The 18,526-nt window shown below is 34.7% G+C and overlaps 1 protein-coding gene and 3 long non-coding RNA genes across 4 annotated transcripts in view; 2 read left to right on the forward strand and 2 right to left on the reverse strand.

Annotated features, from left to right (window-relative positions):
* Window positions 1-232: 232 nt before the first annotated feature.
* The window catches only part of LOC119074286 (proclotting enzyme), a 31,963-nt gene continuing 13,669 nt past the window's right edge, over window positions 233-18,526 (forward strand). Inside the window, exon 1 of the mRNA XM_037180306.1 lies at window positions 233-622. Coding sequence (XP_037036201.1) covers window positions 595-622 — 28 coding nt within the window. The 5' untranslated portion in view covers window positions 233-594. The remainder of the gene's footprint in view (window positions 623-18,526) is intronic.
* On the reverse strand, window positions 2,563-10,270 carry LOC119074290. Its single transcript, XR_005087172.1, has 3 exons — window positions 10,260-10,270; window positions 8,860-8,868; window positions 2,563-2,688 (listed from the first exon to the last, which is right to left on the reverse strand). It is a non-coding gene; the product is annotated as an uncharacterized LOC119074290 (long non-coding RNA).
* LOC119074291 lies at window positions 3,363-6,668 on the reverse strand. Its single transcript, XR_005087173.1, has 3 exons — window positions 6,499-6,668; window positions 6,287-6,424; window positions 3,363-3,797 (listed from the first exon to the last, which is right to left on the reverse strand). It is a non-coding gene; the product is annotated as an uncharacterized LOC119074291 (long non-coding RNA).
* On the forward strand, window positions 7,601-7,867 carry LOC119074292. Its single transcript, XR_005087174.1, has 2 exons — window positions 7,601-7,756; window positions 7,830-7,867. It is a non-coding gene; the product is annotated as an uncharacterized LOC119074292 (long non-coding RNA).

The raw sequence follows: 18,526 nt of genomic DNA on the forward strand, positions 1-18,526 counted from the left end.
ATAGCCGACTCCACTGCAACTACAAATTGAATTGAGAACAAGCCTATACCTTTCACTTTGAATTTTGAATCACAACCTTTTTATATTATATAGCGACATCACAACAATAACCGCAAAATACTCTATCCGATGTTTCATTTCTTTTCATGTATTGTATATACAATTTTGTTATGCATACAAAAAAAAAAGTTGAAAAAGACAGTTTACCCAGTGTCTTCAGATGATCCATGAATTAGTTAATAATCGTATTCGCACCTCGTTGGTTGGATCTGAAGAATTTGTAATTTTCGATTTGTGTGTTACATTAAATTTCGTTAAGATTGTAAAATTGTTGAGAAACAAAAGAAATCTCACTGTCGAGTCGAGCTGTGGCTCTGTTACAACGATACTTACTCGGTTTTTACGTGCATCTGCACAGCGGAAATTGTTACTTTCATTTTCGTTGATTCATGAAATTCCATCGGAAAAGAACGAATAAAAAAATAAGTTTCTGATAAACGACAAATTTTAAGATAAAATTAAAAGTGAAGAAATGTTTACGATCTCCGGTTAGTGCGGTAACAATTTATTTTATTTATTTATTTTGAAGCAACTATGGGATATGCACAAAACTTTGTCATTGGTAAGTTTTATTCACTTAAGAAGAGTACTCATAATCCGGCTCCATCAACGTATCGGAAATGTAAAATTGAATAAAAGTGAAATTCTTGATTTGAATAATTTGGTTGATTTGCGCTTGCATTGCCGGCCTGATTGTGACTGATGTTCTAGGGTATTAGATTGATATTAGTGGAACTCAAATTCGTTTGTCCATAGCACCGCTGGTTTCTCGGCAAACCAAAAAAAAATGTGATGCCATCGAAACGTTTGGTGTTGATGTAGTTCGAGTAATTAAAAAAGTCTTCTTCATTCAAGAAACGGCACTTTCAGACGTAACGTCCCTTAAGTTTCGTTAAATTTATCGTTCATTCATTCATTTGTATGAGGCTTTTTTAACGTGGATGACATTTCAAACTGCCTTGAAGATGATCTATTGAACGAGCGTCTGGTGTTAGGTGATGTGACAAACTGAGATATTTTCTGAATTCGGTACCCGACTTTCACGCTGTACCGACAGCCACCTGACCTCATCCCTTTCTAACTTGAGGTAACTGCGGCAGCAATAATAGTTGTTTTATGATTTAAGTCATCATTAAATTTTACAAGCCACTTTCGCTATATTTTATCCGAAGATCTTACTAAGATTGAGATACCTGTGTTCGGTTTATGACTTTCTTAGTTGTTTTGGATGTCCTCAAGCCAACCAACTAACTTTGTATCATAGTCTTTTTACATTTTAACAAAACACTAAATTTTTTGGGAATATTTTGTAAGAACTTCGGATTCTAAGCGCAGCAAAGAGAAAGACTCAAAACCATACTTATAACAGGAATTTATTAGAAGAACGTTCGATTGGTTTGACTAATAGGTTTGTTTCAAGGTCATTTAGAAATGTCAAATTTCATCCACAGAAGGCAACTTAACCTCAACTTTCAGGTTCACAAAACTTAACCTCAACTTTCAGGTTGACGAAACTTAACCTCAACTTTCAAAATGACGAAAATTTTTACAAAATTGGTTATTGATTAGGTTATGTACATCTCTGTGGATGAAATCGTTGTCGTTCGTTTTGTCAAAGTTGGGATTTACAGTTAATTGGAACAATTTGTTCCAATTTTACAGAGATGAACATAACCTAAACATCAACAATTTTCTTTGTAAATTTTTCGTTAAAAGTTTCGTCAACCTGAAAGGTTGAGGTTAAGTTGCCTTCTGTTGATTAAATTTGAAATTTCGAAATGACCTTGAAACAAACCTATATAAAACGAACTAACTAACTCAAATTCTTCAAGGCACACTACCCTCTAACAACATAGGTCTTCTCTTGATAATTCCATTGAAAATCCAAGAATTTTCGAGAATCTTGTTATCACTAAATCATTTGCAAACGGACTATATAAAATTCGATTCTTCTGCTGTGAATCACAACTAAATTAAATGAAAATTGTGTAATAATTGAAGCAACAAATCCATGTGTGTAATACACAAAAGAAAGTAAAATCTACCGTACAATTGTCGAAGCAATAAAATGAAACGCAAAGAAGAAGAAAAAAAATTTAAATAACACCAAAGACGTGACTTTCGATGGCGCAACTGAAGGTTAGTCTGTATTTCGAACTTCTGTGTATCTTTTTCATATGAAAGCAAAAACGCTTTTAATAATCTCACAATGTTATCGATCTCGGTAATAATCGCTGTGGGTACAATTATAAATGAAAAGTGAAATAAAACGGAATGTCATATTTGTTGATGCTTCGAGTAGTGTAACCAGTTTTTCGTTTTTGCCGTGGCTCGTGTTGATGATTACTTACTTATTTATTACATGACAGCGGTTAGTAAAATGCATTTTACTCAACTTCCCGAAAGCGGGCTGACATTTCGCTGGAGATTGATTTAATTTAACAGCAAGCATATTAACAGTTTTACTATTCAAACTATTACTTCATTTGATCGAAAGTTTTCAGAAATCTTTTACTTCATTTGTTTCGGACATGCTATTTGCTATATAGGACCTCATTAGTCAGAGTTTGTCGTTTGTTCTTGCTGTCGTTGTCGATAACAGATTACAGCCGTCTGTAACAGGTTAATCTCGTATTACACTTGTTTCTAGGCAATGGAGTGATCTTCTATTAAGAATCTAAAATTAATCGTGTAATTGGGTGCATTGAACGACGAAATTAACGTAGCAGTTAAATTTATGTAAATTTAATTGATTTCGGTGGGCATTTCCTGTAAATATTTTTCAATTGCACATAATCTATCTCAAAATTATGCCAAACTTGTGCTAGCTCTAAAGAAAGTACATCTAATAACGATTAACCGTCAAAGCCCGGTTACAATTTTCAATTTTTGTTGAAGGGACCAGTACGAATAGTGATGTTGTCCCTAAAAATTATGTTTAATCTACTTTCAAATTTACATTTATCTGTTCGCTAATCGACCACAATTGCTTACAGCAATGTTAACAGTCCTGTATGAAGTATAATTTAATATTTTTGGCAGTTTGGGTCATAGGTTGGTCTTTTCCGTCTGTCAAAGTGACGTTTGAAACGTCAAACGAAGAAGATTGTATATTTTTCTTCAATTTATGTTTATCCAACAAAATTGAGGAAAAATAAAATAGTTTCGGACTACTTTCAATATTCTTTTCGTTTGACGTTTCAAACGTCACTCTGACAGATGTAAAAGAACGACTTTCGACCCCACTAACATAATAACTATAAATGAACATGACCGCTAAATATATTTTTCTTTATCTGTTTAATGATCAACAAATAGGCCAAAGCCCAATAATATATCGATCAGCGAATTACAAAAATAGAAAACATTAGGAAAAATCATAAACCAAAAACATAGCAAAAATTAAACAGTATCAACAACCATCACTAGGCTCTTAAAAACAGAAAACCTGTCATCCATTAAGTTTAATCGTGAGAAATACACGTCGTGGTGGAACTTCGGAAGGTAAAACAAAGTTTTTTGCCGTGTGGATGTAGATCGTCCATGAAACTTAAGATGATGGTAAAGTTGAGGATCGATGCGTGGATGGATCAGTTTGAACTTGAGCCTTGAGCCTTTTATACCAGCATATAGCTCAACATGTATGCCAATTCATAGGATGCCTCAGCCTCAAACATATCCAACACATAACCAATAACTTCACTAACTTGACAGTTATGGCGTCCGAGAACCATTTTCTGACATAAAAAAAAATCATGAAAATCATATAAAATTATAGGCAAAAGAAAACCACTTTCACTGAACGGCCGAGTAGCCCCATATACACTCATTCGAAAAGGGCCTAGCCCACGATTCGATCCATTTACCTTTTTTTGTAAATGGCTTTCATTTGACGTGTTTTACTAGTGTAGCGGTTAAATATCCGGAAAAATATTCGACCACAGCACTGCTAATAGCATGAACACTGCACTGGCAAGTGACAAATTTGTTGGCTTTAGGATTGTATGTCTTAACTCATACAACAAAAACACTCTTTACAGAAGAAATGCCTACAGTGATTTCGTCAGCCTCCGAATATTTGTTAGTTCATGCTAGGAGCAGTGCTGTGGTTCGATCTTTTATGCCTTCATTTTGACATAACAAAACAAAGAGAAAAAAACATTGAAACAAATATGAGAGTTGTCACAGGCAACATTGAAACAGCGAACGGTGCAAGAAAACCATCAGATTTGTACGAAAAAATTGCGGATTGTGGACCGTGTAAATTGTCGTAATTACTTTCCTGTTAAGTAATCCACTTTACTACGTTGTGATATGCTTGCATTAGTAAAACAATTTAACATCTTCACATAACAAAACTATTTCTCAATATATCACTGTCTCGAACCGTATTTGAATTTAAATTAAATCTAAAGTAAGGTGATTCAGCGCACACATCACTTAACAATCTTTCAATGTTACGCAATGGAATGGTAAAAATGGAATTACCCTGTGACTGTCTTCTTACAAATCAATCACATAAGTAATGAACCGACGATATTTCGGTGATTTATCTGTTTACAAGCTGTGATCCATATATCCAAATGTCTTTGAAATGTTAAGGTAACAGGTATTGACCAATTTTCTCGGAGAAAGTGATTTCATATATATACACGTACGTAAATTATATAGCCCCCGCTATATAATATTTGCACTCATATACAGCTCGCATAAATGTGTTAATATTTTGTTGTCATTCGGATTTATTGATATTTTTGTTTTCTCGATGAGGATCCGGTTGAATCGGAACTATGATATGGGTTTTTATATTTTTTTGTGATCTTTTAATTGGACAGAGACAATTCAGTTGCACAATAAATTTACAAGAACATAGTAGCATGCCGTAGAACAATTTTTTGAATAGGGAAGTATTGAAACTAAACGTCATACGTAACAGATTGTCGTGTAATTCTATTCTCTTTCTAGTACATTTCGATCTATGTTCTTGTGAACCCACCTCACAGCTATGACATTTGGTGCATTTCATGGATATTTTACCACATTGAAGTGATACCAATTGAAAATAAACCGCAAAGAATGAAGTACTGAAAAATATTTTGGCGTCCTCTACAGGCCAACCGAGGTTTCCTATAATGATTTATATCGATTAAAAATAACTCACAAAAATTGTCGAAGTATAGGTGTGTTCCAAGTCCATACGAATTGTCAAATTTCATCCATAGAAAACATAACTTAAACAATTTCTCATGAAAAATGAGCTGCCGAAATTAGCGTGAAGCAGCTTCAATACGTAAAATTTTTTGAAAGATGTCACTATAAGTATACGGCGCCTCAAAATTTTTGCAAAAAACAAAAGGTTATGTTGTATGTGGATGAAATCGTCGTGGTTCGAGTTGTCAAAGTTCGCGTTTACAGTTATTTGGAACAAACCTATCTTGATAGTTCAAATGAATTTTTAGCCCCATACGAAGTACGAAGGGGCTTATAGGATTACGATGCCGTGTGTAATTGATGGAATTCGAAGCAGACGGTAAGGGCAAAGTGTTTGCCTATGTTCATAGATAACGAATCCGCAATAAAAATTTTGTCCGTCCGTCCGTCCGTCTGTCACGTCGATAGCTTGAGTAAATCAAATCCGATTTCAAAAATTTTTTTTTCCTGAAAGATAGTCAAAATAGTGAGGCTATTGGGTCGACCCTTCCGGAGCTGCGGCCCAATAAGTGCCTAACTGTTTTTCGACGATATCTCCAGACATTTAAGCGCTACACTTGTAAGTGATACGTCAAATGAAAGGTATTTACAATACCGATCGACAAAAAAAAGTTTATGAAAATTGGATGACCGACTCGTGAGTTAGACCCCTTGGTGTGAACTAGGTACAGGGCGGCAAGCCGTTTTTGCTTGTAGGTTGGCCAAATTTGAACGTATTTAGATGGATTTTGCTTTATTAGATAGGTATTGACCGAACCAATCAGGGAAAAAAAAGTTTATGAAATTCTAGGTCTCTTGGAGTGAGCTTATATGTGGCTACTCGGCCGTACAGTGAAGGTGGTGTTTTTTGTTAATATCTCGAGTAAACTTTGACCGAATTTCAAATTTTTTTTTGTTTGAAAGGTACTAACGAATGTAAAGCAGCCGTACACCTTCCACCTCCTAACAAAATGGCCGTCGGCCGCCATTTTGGATTTTTGTAAAATCAATATAAATCGGTGAAAATGATACTTACTTAATTTTAAATGTTTTCAATTTACTTTGCCGTGATCGCACAATGTTTTCTTGTTGACCTGGGATATAGCGGCGGATTGAAAAGACAGTTTTAATTTTGGTGCAATATTTCGCTCTGTTTATTTAGAGCTTCTTCAGGCTGTAATTAATAGCACAAAATTTTTTTTTGAATTAGATTCACAAATTATTCTTAAAATTCTATCGTTAATTTACCATCAACTTATTTACTAAAAATTTAACTAACTGATTGCACTTGCATGAAAATATCACAGAGTCATTTCGGTTTGTAAACAAAAACATTGACAACTCCTATTTCTTCTTCTTCAAAATTACACATTCAGGTCCAGACTTTGTTCAGACCTCCTCTTATCAGTGTTGACTATTCATTATTTTGTGTTCGGATGTTTTTTGAAGATGTTCACATAAGACGAGTGGATGTTGTTGCAATCTTTCCTGTAGTTGACTGCGTTCGGTTCCTTCAAGATGTGAATAGCTTCTGCTGTTAACCTTGACCAATAGTTGTCCACATGTTCAATTATTTCAACGTTATCCGTGTCAAAATCGTGATTATTGGCTAGTGCATGTTGAGTGAGCATAGACGATCCATCCGTTTTCTTATTTCTGATGTCAAGGTTATGTCTGTACATTCGATTTTTCAGTTTCTGCTTCGTGTTTCCGATGTATTTAGTGAGAAAACTGTTGAGCGAAAATGGATACCCCAGAGAATTCATCGAAGAAAACATAAAAAATCGAGTCCACAGATTTTACAACAATGACAAGCAGAAAGTTGAACAAAAAGATCGTCAAAAGTATGTCTCAGCGCCCTACATACCTGGACTATCAGAGCGAATAAAAAAGGCATTAAAGAAACACGACATCATCCTATCAACGAAAACAACCAACAAAGTCAACAATGTGTTCACTCGAACGAAATACAAATCGAAACCAGCAATAAGTCGAAAGTAGTTTACAGAGCAAAGTGCCGTAATTGTCCAGGCAAATACATCGGAAACACGAAGCAGAAACTGAAAAATCGAATGTACAGACATAACCTTGACATCAGAAATAAGAAAACGGATGGATCGTCTATGCTCACTCAACATGCACTAGCCAATAATCACGATTTTGACACGGATAACGTTGAAATAATTGAACATGTGGACAACTATTGGTCAAGGTTAACAGCAGAAGCTATTCACATCTTGAAGGAACCGAACGCAGTCAACTACAGGAAAGATTGCAACAACATCCACTCGTCTTATGTGAACATCTTCAAAAAACATCCGAACACAAAATAATGAATAGTCAACACTGATAAGAGGAGGTCTGAACAAAGTCTGGACCTGAATGTGTAATTTTGAAGAAGAAGAAATAGGAGTTGTCAATGTTTTTGTTTACAAACCGAAATGACTCTGTGATATTTTCATGCAAGTGCAATCAGTTAGTTAAATTTTTAGTAAATAAGTTGATGGTAAATTAACGATAGAATTTTAAGAATAATTTGTGAATCTAATTCCAAAAAAATTTTGTGCTATTAATTACAGCCTGAAGAAGCTCTAAATAAACAGAGCGAAATATTGCACCAAAATTAAAACTGTCTTTTCAATCCGCCGCTATATCCCAGGTCAACAAGAAAACATTACTTAATTTTAGGTCAATTCGAAATTTGTGTTACATTTGAAAGGAACGTCGTACGGGGCTTCGTAATTGCGCTATGCGCAATTTTAGAGACGTACACTTTTCATAAGAATTTTACTTTACCGACGTTTACGGGCGCAGTAGGCTTACGGTAAGAGTAGGGCGACGGACGAACTAGGGTCACGTACGCAATAGATGTACGGGTTTGTACGGGGCTCAGTCGCAGCAAACGCTCCGACTGTTCTGACGGCTCGTTGTTTACATATTTTTGGTACAAAATGTAATGTTTTGCAATGTAAAGGTGATTATGTCCCGAAATTGCGAAACGTTGTGTAACACAGTAGGTATGTTTGCATTTTATTGCACACGACGTTTATTGCGAAAAAATACCGTCATACCTACCTTGGTAGATAAACGGCAATTACTTTACGAGCGGGGTAAAAGGGTTTTTACGCGCGAAGGAAAAGTCTCATTACTTCACCAGTTAACTATAGTAGATTACATCCTTGTTTGGAACTTTGTATTTTGCCAAGTGTGGCCATATACATTGCAAAACACAAAGTTCCAAACAATTACGCAAGTTATTTTACACTAAGCAACGCATGAAGTAATGACTCTATTCCCATGGCTCAGTGGCTCGCGAACGAATAATTTCGTTTAGCCGATTCAACATGGCTAAAATAAAAGGACGCTGATGTGTACGCTGCTGTATGATTGTGGCAGAGCCATTTACTTTGATTTTACTTATCTACATTTTGAATGATGAAGTTTTTGTTGAGGATCCGAAAACTTATAGCTTTTTAAGAGACTATATGGATTGTAGAGGTTTATGCATTGAACTGTATTCCAAAAACTTTTATTTTGTTTAATTTTTTTTTATATTTTTAGCAATCTACTAGGCCCCATCTTTTGGATGGGTCAGATCCCTTGACTGACTGACTTTTTCTCAAGAAGATTTTTGTAATCCGAGCAAAAAAAATCACTCTAAAAGTATATAAAAGTATTCCAGGGTATGCGTACCCTACTTTCGATACAAAACACGTATATGAGAAATTCCAGCACTTGACCATATACTGGCTCATACGTATTTTCAGTACTTAAGAGGCATCGATGATTTGCTGAAAAGTATACATTTAGGTGATTTTTAAATACTGTCTTTTGGTGATATCAGAACCATTTTTCAAGTATGTACGACCGCAATAACGACCACGAATGTGTTAGTTTTCAATATAAAATATATTTGGTTGTAGCAGTTTGACCAGCCCTGAGAAAACTGAGCAGTTTATGAAAATTTCGTTACACTGATCACTTTTTTCAGAACTGGTCAAGTGACTACAACCAAAGCACCTAGCAGGGTAGTAGAAAAAAATAAAGTAGTACTTTAATCGAAGCATGCGAATATTTCCATACCTTTTTTTTCTCAATGTCATTGCAAAGTTACCATTAAGGCTGCTAATGGTATTATTGGTATCAAAATACTACTCGATTTGACGTGTAAAAGCCTCTATTACCCTGCTAGGTGCTTTGATACAACCAAATCTATGTTCTGTTGAAAGCTAATACATTCGTGGTCGTTATTTCGGTCGTGTGTTTTGAAAAAAGGATTCTGATGAAAAGATACCATCAAAAAGGCAGCACGAGATACGCAAATGTAGGCTACAATTTTAGCTAAGCATCGATGTCTCTTAAGTTTTTTTGTCTTCTAGCAGACCCTGGAAAGAGGCGAATTTCTTGCTTACATGTTGAATAAAAATGAAACTCGTGTGATTACGGCCCTCGCTTCGCTCTGGCCGCAAAGTTCACACTCGTCCAAACTTTAATTTCTTTCTTATCATCGATATAAAGATAAAATGAAAGCAAAATAAAATGATCGAGTCTGGTTTTTGACAATTGAATTTCAATTGTCAAAAACCAAAGTCGATCATTTTATTTTGCTTTTACCTTATTACACACACAAAATTTTGGAATAAATCCTAGAATATTACTCCAGTATATTCCAATAACGAGCTTAACCCAAAAATGTCTTTCTTAGTGGGATAATTGTCTTCTGTGGACCATTAAGAATTACTCAACTAATAACACAATAATATCACGGGACGATACAAAAATTCTTTTAGGAATATTTCTGAGATCCCCCGACCGTCATAGCCCAACTTTGAACTTATCCTCGGGAATGGAATTCCCCGTCGAATAAAAAAAGTTTTTGAAATCCGTTGAGGATTACGTCAAGCTATCGTGTTATCTAGGAACGAGAGAAAAATTCTTTTGGGAATATCTCTAAGATCACCAGCCCGTTACGACCCATCTTCGAACGTAGCCTTCGTAATTTTATTCACTGTTGATTTAAAAAAAAGTTTTTGGAAATCCGTTGAGGATTACGTCAAGTTATCGTGTTATTAAGGAACGAGACAAAAATTCTTTTGGGAATATCTCTAAGATCACCAGCCCGTTACGACGCATCTTCAAACTTAGCCTCAGCAATTTAATTCCCCGTCGATTAAAAAAAAGTTTTTGGAAATCCGTCGAAAGCTACTCGAGTTATCGTGGAATCAAGCGACCAGACAAAAATTCTCTTGAGAATATCTCTAAGAACACCCGACCGTAATAGCCCATCTTCGAACTTAACCTCATTAATTCAATTCCCCGTCGATAAAAAAAAAGTTTTTGGAAATCCGTTGAAAATTACTCAAGTTATCGTGTTATCAACGAATCATCAAAGTGTGACAAACATTTTCTGTTTTTAAGGTTTTTGGTCATACATTCATGCATTTCCAATCATAGTAGTGATCATTGTGTGACAAACATTTTAGGGTGTTTATCATCCGTAAGACCCATGACTTTCAGTCAAGGGAATAAATGATTTTATGTTATTCTTAACAAAAAAAAAAGAGCTGCGGCTTTCCAAAATATCACTGTGACCAATTCTTGTTTGTATTAATAAATTATCATTTAAATAACAGAACGATATTAATCGATTTGAATTTTATTTTAAGAAAATCCAATTATCGTACCTTACTTTTTTAACTTAAAATCAATTATCGATGTCCTCGTTGTCATCAGCAGCTAAACCGACCTCTTCGCGTCCTATATTCTCAACGTCTACTTCTGTTCCCGAGACGATAGATTCGGTTTCCGGATGAGTTGTATCATTGAATGACGAATGTTGACTAAGCGGACTGACCTTTCTAATAAGATCTTCCACTAAATAAACAGCATTCTGATCCGTTCAGTGTTTTGATACGAATTGTAGAATCTAATGCTTTTCCTACCTTTAATACCACATTCATTATTCTGAACAGACTATACATTTTCTCCTTGCATTAAGATGAGTACAGAGTTCGTGAAAAATACATGCAAAATCGACCTCTGCAAAACATCAGGCTTACACCGAGCTTGCAAAATATTTGACAGATAGCTCATACATTTTGTGTCACATTTTGCAAGCATTTTGCAGGGGTCGATTTTGCATACATTTTTCACGAACTCTGTACTAGCCATTACCATCGGAAGTATAACATTATAGAAAATTCATTTTTTTATATTTTACCCTTGTACATAAAAGCCAAAATAGTAAGTGAGGTCTTATTAGACAGCTCTAGCCATATCCAATGCGATACAAGCTGACTGCAATTAAATTTAAACAAAACCATCGCTCAGGGTTCGTTAAAACCTCACAAATTTTCGGATAAACTCATTTATTCTTAGAAGTTTTAATCAGAAAAAGTTGGATCCACAACTCCCTCACTCTCCACATTTTTTCAGCCGAATTGTTAAATAAAACATATAAGACGATCAGAGTCTTCAGTTTTGATACAAAATAAATACTATGGTGCCCACCATCTCTTTTCATTCGAATGAAAAGCTTAATATCATTATGGTTATCCGCAATGACAATAGAAATTCGAACAACGCAGCCGGACACCATAGAAATATTGTGAAAACAAAATGTCCGTCGTCGTGATAGAAAATGTGTGTTTTTAATTATTGAAGCAAGACAAAAACTAATTCACGGTGTAAGTGCGGTCGAAATTCAAAGTCTTTCTCACGCAAGTCTTTCTAACGCAGCGTCATTTTCATACAAGGAAGCGTTGAAATGTATTTTTCGGTTCACTTTTTCATAGACTCGTTCACTTGAAATTCAAATTTTAGGCATGTATGAATGAAGTCAGAATAAACATGAATGTTGCACGGGCGACACGCCGAATTCGTTCGAATCGAAAATCAATTATTTTTTACCATTTCATATATTATAAAAAAACATTTATGACATCATGTCGTTCAAATAGTTTTATAAATTACCACATACGCGTTCTATCCGTACGGCGGCAGCAACGTCATCTGTTATCATTTTCTCTGGCCATAGCCTTGTCATTGTAGTAGAATTTGTGAGTGCGGCGATTATGAAGAACGAAGTTTCTTAAATTATAAATATGGCGACCGTGACAGGAAATTTCTAAAATTTTTGTGACTGTTTTATAAAATCTTTCAATGCATGTCCCCTCCGGAAAATTAACATCACATGTATGTGTGCCCCCCTCGGAAATCGTTTATTTCCTATGGACACATTTTGTGTCCGTTTGGGAAAGTTTATTACCTCACTGGAGAGGTAATAATACATTACCTACATCTTACAAGATTATCATCATTTTAACAATGCTTTCGATATGATCCTATTAAATTTTGCTGCAGTCGTAACTTGAATTGAATGCATAATAACGTAAGCGAAAGCTTTGTAACTTTCAACAAATTATTTTCAAGAAACGCAGAAATGAATAAATGAATGTGTCGGCCATTGCTTAAGAAATAATTTCAATGTTGTCAACGAACACTTGTGGCCAAGCCACATGCAATCCACGCCATTAGTCGTATAAATTTATACGTCAGAGAGATCTTTTTTCTCCTTTGTTACGATCTGTCAGTTTTTTTATTTTGCGATTTTGTATGGTAATGAAAACTAAAATTGAGATATCTTTGCTGTTTTAAGTGGTTTTTCATATTTTTTTGGACCAAAATGTTTTAAAGTGTGTTTGGAATCGATTAACATTAACAGATTGCGTGAAAATATTTTTTTCTATTTTATTATTTTGTCAATTTCAATCGATTCCAAACACACGTAACGTTTCAATGCAACAACATACATGTAAGGTTGTTTTCCGGAGGGGCATGCATTGAAACTATATACATTGGGTGCAGCTTGGTAGTTCATTACATTCGGAATCAATTTGTGAACTCGCGAACTTACGCGTGTGTTTTAAGCACCTCGGTTTGAAAACTGTTATTTTGACTAGGATAGTTGCATACCTCGCCTTCGGCTCGGATATGTGCTTAAACACACACTTGTGAGTTCCGCTCGTATCACAAATTGATCCCTTCGCAGCACCCAATGTAACACACTATTACTTGATCAGTCTCAGCATAGATTTTGCTATGTTAGGACTATAGAGCACATTGATAACAGATGATAATAGTGGCCGCCTGCAGCCAGTGAATTAATTACGTTGTTCTTTAAATTATAATTTATTTGTTTCAAGAAGCACAATTTTTGAATGTACGAGAGATGTACTCGTACATACGTCCTAACTTATCGATTAGCATCGTTAGATTGAAAAATGTTTGTTTGTAAATTTTTTGTTATCATTTCCTACAAATTAAAAATGATTTTTAAAAAGTGTGAAGTAATTTGACCACAATTGGAAAATGTTAAAAATATAAAGGATTTTCTTTCTTTCTTTAATTTAAATTACATAAAGCACTATGTTGATTTCCATTATTTTAATTTAGATAATTTGGTTTGCATAACGTTTTTTGCTGCAACTACAACTGCGATTTCACTAGGTTACAACAAAATTCTTAAATGTCATTTTAATTTTCATTTATTCTTAATTTATTTAAATTTATTTAATTTATTTCTTTACGATCAAGCTTAATTTAAGTAGTCTACTTAACGATTTTTTTCTGTTCTTACATTTTGTTTAAATAACAACGAAAAAAAAAAACAAGTCTTTCAAGACACATTGTTATACCCTTTACCGGCAATATATAGAAAGTTGGCTTAAAAACTTTTTTTTTTTATTAAAATGAATTCCTATTTTATTCACATCCTCCAACTACAGCAGTGTTAGTATACTCAATATACATATTCCTGTCTTTTAGATACAAAATTTACAAAACAATTAATGTTTATGAAGCAATTGCAAAGAACCACCACGCTAGACAATTAGAGCTACAGACGCAACGTGCTCAAAATAAATAAAAAAATAAAAAAATCTAATTAATTTCAGGAAAATTTTAAAAGCAAATGCAAACGGGCTGCGTCATTGTGAGCAGCCTTTTTTTCGCATATTTAAATAAAGACGTATATTATTCTCTCTAAAAAAAAATGCAAACCATAAATGTATTTTCTAATACTATAGTTAAAGAACGATAAGACATTTGAGTTCATCGATATTGATCGATTATCCATAAAAAAGTATTCAAACTTTTGGCACACTTATGACTTTATTGATTTGATCAGGATGTTTCCACTTCAAAAATCATGGTAACCGTTCATACCCTCCTCAACTCAAACATTATCATTTCGGAGACGCATAACATACTCGTTTAATATTTCACACGATGTCTTGTCAACTTCAGATTCGTCTCGGGTTGACAAACGACAATCTAGTGCGATCAAATACCTTCATATGATTCTTGCTACATAAACAACTATTATGACGTCGATGGCTAATTACTTCATATAGCCCTAATATAGCTATTTTGCTAACTAGTTAGCAAATGGGGAAGTTTTGCGCACTAGATGTGAGTTTGCCGACACGAGCGAAGCGAGTTCGGTAACACATCGTGTGCGCTAAGCCCCAGTTACTAATGTGTTAGCAACAAGATTTTATCTACTGCTAGTTTAAATATTCACCACATGCAACGTACCTATCACATAATCCATCTACATACGATTTTCCTAACTAGAATGTAAATGATGAATATTTTTAACTTGCAATAGATAAAAGCAATTTGCAATGGACGTCTCGATAGTTATCGATAAAAATGATGTGAAAAATACGAGATTATCGTTCTAGGCAGATAATAGTATTTTACATTCTCCTTTCATCGAAAATACGATGTATACGATGTTTATTCGAATTCGCATATTTAGAAAATGTCAAAATGTTCCCCGCTAACACATAGCGCGGTGTATATTAAACAAATTGATCATAATTGTAGTAGATACAGCAAACTGAGAGACTTCTCTCTATTCAAAAACGAACGCTGTCAAGAATCGTTGTCGTGTTGCTGCAATATTTTTGTGTGTTATGGTAGTGATCGACGTAGTTAGCGTTTGTTTGGTCCTTAGTTTTGGATTAAATCACAACCCTGCTTCTGTTGATGAAATCACAGTAGGCACTGCGTTTCTGTTGTACAGATAGATGACTTGCTTTCGTTGTATGAATTAAAACATACAATACAAACAATCGTAAGCGGTAGCTCGTATCACTAAAGCCTCCAAATTTGACACTTGTCAATTCAGTTCATGCTAGTAGCAGTGCTGTGATTAAATTGATAATTTTAATGTTTTTCGTGATTTTCGATGAAAGACGAATGTAAAAGCCAATGACTCGAGTCGAAAACGATTTTTAAAAATTCGAGGTGTGTGTGTGTGTGAGCTTCGATAGAATTGTAACATTCGAATGCGATTGTGAACCTCAGTAAACCTCAGTTCACAATACCTAGACAATACCCTCTCAGCTCACACAAACACATCGAATTTTAAAAATTCGTTTTTCACCTCTATTGGGTTAATAGTATTTTACATGACTAGGGATAAAAAGATGAAAAGTAGAGTTTTCGTGTGAACACACGAAAACGAGACTTTTCATTTTTATCCCGAGTTATGTAATGGATTTTTCATGCTGAGGGCGTCGAGGGCGAAACTGCTTAAAACATGAAAACTACGGTTTTCGACGCATGTAGCATGTAAATAACTATTACATGACTAGAGATAAAAAGTTAAAAAGTAGAGGTTTCGTGTGAATTTTGTTGATCCGAGGCGAAGCCGACGTCAATAAACACACGAAACACACGAAACTCTACTTTTCAACTTTTTATCACTTGTTATATAAATAACTATTAATTATTTGCTTATGATTCCTAATGCAAATTTCTTGTTTTCTTTAGGTTTGTAATAAGCCACTTTCGACCCTAGGGAAAACAAAAGCATTTATATTTCATATAAACTAAGTGGCATCTACACTGCCATAGCACATAATAGTCACATAACAAGGGATAAAAAGATGAAAGGTAGAGTTTTTGTGTGAACTTTGTTGATCCGAGGCGACGCCGATGTCAATGAACACACTAAAACGAATCGTTTCATTTTTATCCCGAGTTATGTAATGCGTTTTACATGCTTTTGTTTTCCCCAGAGTCGAAAGTGGCTTATTTCACACCAAGCTACGTATCACTACTCTTGCGTTACGTAAACTTCTGATAAACGCCTCCGAAAGCTTTCAGTTTGGCTTATGCTTCGCTAAATTTTTGGTTGCTTCTTTTTAAGAAATGTTGCGACGCATTAGCTGAGCTGAGCTATTAAGGATTTTCTTTTAAAATTATTTAACTAACTTCAAGCATACAACCTTCGGGTTATGCTTCATAGAATTGTAGAATGGCATCTTAAAATGAAAAAAGTTGTCTTCCGACTTTGTAATATTACCAACATTCCCAGTGAAAAGAATTCTGGCACGATTTCTGCTAGTTACGTCTCCTATGTTATCTAGGAGTTTCCAGTTTATCGGTTCTTCATTCATGGTCTGTTAAACCAACAGATACAATTAGCACTGTTACATGGACTTCGCCTGGATCTGACTAGAAGAAGCTGTAAATATTTGTAACCGTTCTCGCCGACCCTGTTACTTCTTTCGAACTAAGTGTTTTGAACAAATTGATACGATGTCTTTTACTTCATTAGCATTGACAAATCGTGGATAACTCGGCGTTAATGTGTACGAAAAATGTAAACATCTTGACGGCTGCGATGTGGGGAATGTGTGACTATGTCAATTTTTGCAGCTTCCAAAAGAAAACAAATTGTGTCATTTGTTGAAAACTTTTATTGTAAACAACAGGGCGAGTTATAAGACATTTTTTTATGTTGCGGTGCTTTCATCCATATACATTAGCTACATTTCATTGGGATAAGCAGTTTGCCATAAATAATAAACTAATCGAATTGTAGATATTTTGTTCAGTGACGGTTTGCGTATCATAATCAAAATGGTCTGTTTGCAATTGCTTAAAATAAAACAATGGACAAAACGTACAAGATTGTTCTTAGGATCAACAAATGTAATGTGTTGTTAATAAAACTAAGTATCATTTCAGTTCAATCTCTAGGATTTTCTTGGTAGGATGGCGGTAGGAGTCTCTGTAGATGGACCAGTAGTCACTCATATAAAAAAAAATTATCAATGAAAAAACAGTAGGTGTCTGTCTGACTACTAGTGCATCACCAGATGTATGCTATTTGCAAGGCTTGTTTTCGAGAATTTTTCAGGAAATTCCAAAAAGTTCTGAAATTATTTTTCGGAATTGTTTCGGAATTATTCGGAATTCTCTGAAAAATTCGGGAAAAAATTAGGAAAAATTCAGATTTTTTCTTCGGAATTTTCGGAGTTTTTCCTAATTTTTTTCCCGAAATTTTCGGAATTTTCACATTTTTCAGAATTAAAATTGTCTAAAGCAGGCCCTGCCTTTATCAGTTTTTGCTTCCTTATTATTGTTAGCATCAATAAAAACTAAGATTTCTGGATATTGTTCACCGTTTTTTCCATTGTTTAAAAACCGAAACATCTAGCCCAATTAACACTAGGCAACAAAGGTTTTCTCAGCGTTTTTAAAGTACCGACCCCAACCAAAACCTATATATCTCAATGGCCGCACATTACGTTGGTTTTCAGACGTTGCCTAGTGATAACAGACCGAGAGCCTACGTTTATATGAGTCCCTCATAAGGTTACGATAATGATAATGGTGTATCGTTATACTAACACCCGACAAAGCTGAATATGTCCAATGTGTATATCTCAGTCATCTTGGAAATCAAACTGGGACTAAAATGAAGTTACCGTAAAGGTATAAAATTTAAAAATTAAATGTTTGTTCATACAGTGGCCGTCATTGAAATTAAGCATTAATTTGCTTCAGCTGTTTTTCAGATGGTACATTCATAACCTTTCAGTTTCAATTTTTTTGTTAAATTTGATTCTTCACGTTGTTCCAACCTTTTTTGATGCAAATTTATTTGGCTTAGATACAGTGATAAGGCTTGATTTCCGCTTGCCAAAAATTGAATTTTTCCGATTTTTTCTTTATTTACGTGACAGCTCGCTCTTTCACGGCTATCACACGGGGTACTTTATGTTGCGTGGAAACAATACTTAAAGTAACATCTAATGGATTATCAAAATGATCTTGACCTTGACCTTATGAGGGACTGATAAGTATGAAGACTCACCGACTATGCGGACGATCAGGAAAGGATTCAAATTGGACTAATGTTCAGTCGTTAAAACGTTTCAAAATTTCCTAAAAATTTCCTTCATTTTTTTTTTGT

The sequence above is a fragment of the Bradysia coprophila genome, unplaced genomic scaffold (genome assembly GCF_014529535.1).
Source record: "Bradysia coprophila strain Holo2 unplaced genomic scaffold, BU_Bcop_v1 contig_151, whole genome shotgun sequence".
NCBI lineage: Eukaryota > Metazoa > Arthropoda > Insecta > Diptera > Sciaridae > Bradysia > Bradysia coprophila.